The sequence below is a fragment of the Salvia splendens genome, chromosome 10 (genome assembly GCF_004379255.2).
Source record: "Salvia splendens isolate huo1 chromosome 10, SspV2, whole genome shotgun sequence".
Classification (NCBI taxonomy): Eukaryota; Viridiplantae; Streptophyta; class Magnoliopsida; order Lamiales; family Lamiaceae; genus Salvia; species Salvia splendens.
In genome coordinates this window covers 26474850-26479120 of record NC_056041.1, presented here as the reverse complement: position 1 = coordinate 26479120, position 4271 = coordinate 26474850, and the positions used below count along the sequence as shown (strand labels likewise).

Here is a 4271-nt window from a genome sequence, read left to right as displayed (position 1 = left end):
GGCGTTTGTGCGCTGAGCATCGTCTACAGTCCAGAAAGTTCGCCCGACCGGGAGTTTGAAGAAGCAGCGCCGAATCCAGAAAGTTCGCCCGACCGGGTGATTTCACTTTCCCAAAATGCCCGGCCGGGCGATTCAACTTTTACAGCCGTTTTTCCTTGTTTTTTTAGCCTTTTCTTGGGTTTCCAACCCTAACTATAAATATCCTTTTTGTAAGACTTTAGAGGGGACTTTGGATGAATGTTATTATGAAGACTCCTTTGAGAGCATCTCCCATGTGAGATTTCTATCCAAATTCCTACATTGTAGGTTGCTTGTTTTATGTTCATTTGGCTAAATCAAGTATAGGTATGCATTTATGGTTGTGTAGTCATGAATGTGGAGCCAATGGAGTATTTGCTTTGGGTGAAAGTAGCCTAGGGTTGCCCACATCTTCTTGTGGAAGGTCATAGGTCCTCAAAGAGGATTCCTCCTTCTTTACACTTTCTTCTCACCTTTTTTTCTCTCCATCAAAATCCATTTTGAGCCTAGTTTTTGTGGCTAGCTCAACTTATCTTTGTTTATCTTAACTAAAAAGTGAGATCAAACACTACTTTGGGTATTTCTTGGGCACATGGAAGGATTCCCTCACAAGGAACCTTATCATATATGATCCCATTTCCACTCAGGAATTTCTAAAGGTTGCAATTTCCCATAAGGTTGTTGGTGGAGTACCTTAACTTGCTGGCATGCTAGGCATCTTTCCACGAACATGGTAACGCTTCTTTTCATACAATTCCGCCAAAATTTCTTTTTCATATCTTGATACATCTTGGTGCTCCCTGGATGGGCAGTATACGGGGTGTCGTGAGCTTCACTCAAAATCTTATTTCTGAGTTCGTCATTATTTGGCACACAGATTCTTCCTTCGAAGGTGAGAGCATTGTATGCTTCTACCTTAAAACTTTTTTCCTCACCAGATCGTACTTTTGCTCGAAATTTTTCCATGATGTCATCTTGTCTTTGTGCGTTTATAATTTGAGTTCTCAAATCTGGTTCCATCACTAAGGTGGCAATCTTTGCTTCCACTGTTTTAGGTGTTTGTACTACTTCCAGCCCCATTTTGTCGAATTCTCGCCATAGTTCTTCTTCTTGAGTGATCACCACTGCCAACTGCTGAGATATCGACTAAGAGCATCGGCTACCACATTAGCCTTTCCTGGGTGGTAGTTTATGCCACAATCGTAATCTTTCACTAATTCAAGCCATCTTCTCTGTCGCATATTAAGTTCCTTTCGTTCAAAGAATTATTTGAGACTCTTATGATCAGTGAAAATCTCACATCGAACTCCATAAAGGTGGTGCCTCCATATTTTCAGAGCATGTACTACTGTGGCTAATTCCAAATCATGTGTTGGGTAATTCATCTCTTGGGGCCTCAGTTGCCGTGACGCATAAGTAATTACTTTCCCATTTTGCATCAACACACAACCCAACCCGTTCTTTGAGGCATCAGTGTAAACTACATAATTTGTTCCTGATTCAGGGACTGCTAACACCGGAGTTGTTGTTAATTTTTCCATCAACAGTTGGAAGTTGTGTTCGCATTCTGATGTCCACACAAACTTGATGCCCTTTTTAAGTTGTTGCGTCATTGGCCTAGCAATCTTGGAGAAACCTTCAATGAACCTTCTGTAGTAGCCGGTCAACCCAAGGAAGCTTCGAATTTCATTAGGGGTGGTTGGTGATTTCCAGTTTTGTATGGCCTCCACTTTTGTCGGATCCACTCGAATGCCTTCCGCAGTTACCACGTGTCCAAGGAAGTTCACCTCATTTTGCCAAAATTCACATTTGCTAAATTTTGAATAGAGCTTTTCAGACCTCAAGGTTCCTAATGCAACTCTGAGATGTTCCTCATGTTCCTTTACACCCTTCGAGTAGATAAGTATATCATCTATGAAGACCAAGACGAACTTATCCAGATAAGGATGGAATACGCAATTCATGAGATCCATAAATACAGCAAGGGCATTAGTCAATCCAAAAGGCATTACTAAAAATTTATAGTGACCATTTCGGGTGCGAAAGGCCGTTTTGGGTACATCTTCTGGCCGAATCTTTAATTGATGATAGCCAGATCTTAAATCCATTTTGGAGAATACCCTAGCATCTCTGAGCTGATCGAACAAATCGTCTATCCTCGGCAATGGGTATTTATTCTTAAGTGTTATCTTGTTCAGTTCCCGATAGTCAATACACATTCTTAGCGATCCATCCTTCTTTTTGACAAAGAGTACAGGAGCTCCCCATGGTGATGTGCTAGGTCTGATAAAGCCTAGGTCCATGAGTTCTTGTAACTGTTTCTTGAGTTCTCCCAACTCCTTTGCCACCATCCGGTATGGTGCTTTCGATATTGGGGCAGATCCAGGTTCCAAATCAATGTTAAATTCCAGTAGTCTATCAGGTGGCAACCCAGGTAGAACATTAGGAAACACGTCTGGAAATTCACGCACGACGTTCACATCCCCGATCTCCATTTTTTTCTTATGTTCCTCATTCAGGTAAACGAGGTAAGCGGGACACCCTTTTCTTATTAATGTTGCTTCTTGTAAGGCAGAGATTATGGATTTTCGTTTATTCATGGTGACCCCATAGAAACTTGTTCGTTCTCCGCTTGTGTTTTGAAAGAAAATTTTTCTTTCTTTACATTGGATGGTGATATGATTTTCATCCAACCATGTCATTCCTAGTATAAGGTCAACATCACACATCTTTATGACCTTCAATTTACTAATTAGGATCCTATGTTTCCCCAATAAGACTTCTATGTTCGAGAAAGTTTGAGTGATTTCTATAATTCCTCCGACGGGTGAGGTTACCTTGATTTTATATTCAGTTGGTTCAGTTGTCAGCTTCAAGGTATCAACACAAGAGTCCGATATAAAAGAATGTGAAGTGCCAGTATCAAATAATAAAATGACAGGTATGTCAAGTAGCATGGCCATACCTGCCAGATTTCCTTTTTCTCCCTCAGGCTGCCCCCGCCTCAGTGCGTAGGCCTGGCCTGTGTTGGAAGCCTCACTTGATGGTGTTGCGGACATCGTGGGGGTTGTTGCGGACCTCTCTGAGGTTGTGCATTTACCGCCCGTAGCTGGGAGTGTTATCCTAGTGGATAGGGTTATGTACCCCTTCCATAAGACTTGGTTGGACAATTTTTTGCAAAATGACCAATTTTTCCACACTTATAACAAGCTTCAGTCCCGGCTCTACATATCCCATTATGTATCTAGTTACAATTGGAGCATGGAATGGGACTTGGTCGGCCTCCCGCTGAATTGAAAGTAGACTGTCTCGGATAGTTCTGCGCACGATCTTGGCCATACCATGGTTTCTTGTGTTCATGTTGAGCCTCATTACCATCCCACTTTCTTTTGTCTCCTGGACTTTGAATTTGAGCACGTGGCGGTGGTACACTAGGCATAGGTTTCTCTACTGGCATTGCAGACTCAATGGCCAGTGCTCGTTTAAGAGATTCAGAATAAGATAACCCACCATGACTCAATGACTCAATGACCTAATCCGGGGCATATCTGGACATGTCAGTGAATATACGCTCGTAATCTGTTACTGACATCCTTCCTTGTTTCAGATTATAAAATTCCATTTCCTTATTCTTTCGATAACTTTTGGGAATATATTTCTCATAGAATCCTTTTTTGAATTGTTCCCAAGTCATATTAGTTAACTCATGAGCTCCCATTATTTTTTTCCGTGCCTCCCAACAGTAATCTGCCGTCCCTTTTAATTGGAAAGGCACACAAATTAAACGCTCTGGATCGGTGAAGTGAAATAAGTTGAAAATGTGTTCAATTGTGCGTATCCAAGTTTCTGCATCCGTCGGATCACCCATACCATCAAATATTGGTGGTTTTTGTTTCAGGAAAATCTCTTCTTTTCTTCGATCCGGTACTAGAGGTGGTGGGAGTGGTGGAGTTATTTCACGTTGTTCCTTAAATTCTTCATGTTCGGGTGGTAACACTATTCCAATTCCTCTTCCTCTCCCTCTCCCTTTCCCTCGAGGTCGCCCAACTCTCCTTGGTGGCATTCTACATTGACAGAACATTTTTTTTGATAAGTCTTTACATGTATGTGTATATGTGATAAAACCATTTAGATTAATAAAATAAATAAACGGTATTTGTATTGTGTCGAACTAAAATTATTCAATAATACAATGAATCAACAATAACAATAAGGATACTGAAGTCATTGCAAATATGTACACATATATATAC

The 4271-nt window shown here is 41.1% G+C and overlaps 1 protein-coding gene across 1 annotated transcript; it reads right to left on the bottom strand.

The window, feature by feature from the left end:
• Nucleotides 1-639: 639 nt before the first annotated feature.
• LOC121752847 lies at nucleotides 640-1098 on the bottom strand. The gene has a single exon (XM_042147937.1). The coding sequence runs from the start codon at nucleotides 1096-1098 to the stop codon at nucleotides 640-642; it is 459 nt and encodes a 152-aa protein (XP_042003871.1).
• Nucleotides 1099-4271: the final 3173 nt, after the last annotated feature.

Excerpts from the sequence above, each read along its gene's own strand:
- LOC121752847 (XM_042147937.1), bottom strand. The coding sequence starts at position 1,098 with ATGGGGCTGGAAGTAGTACAAACACCTAAAACAGTGGAAGCAAAGATT.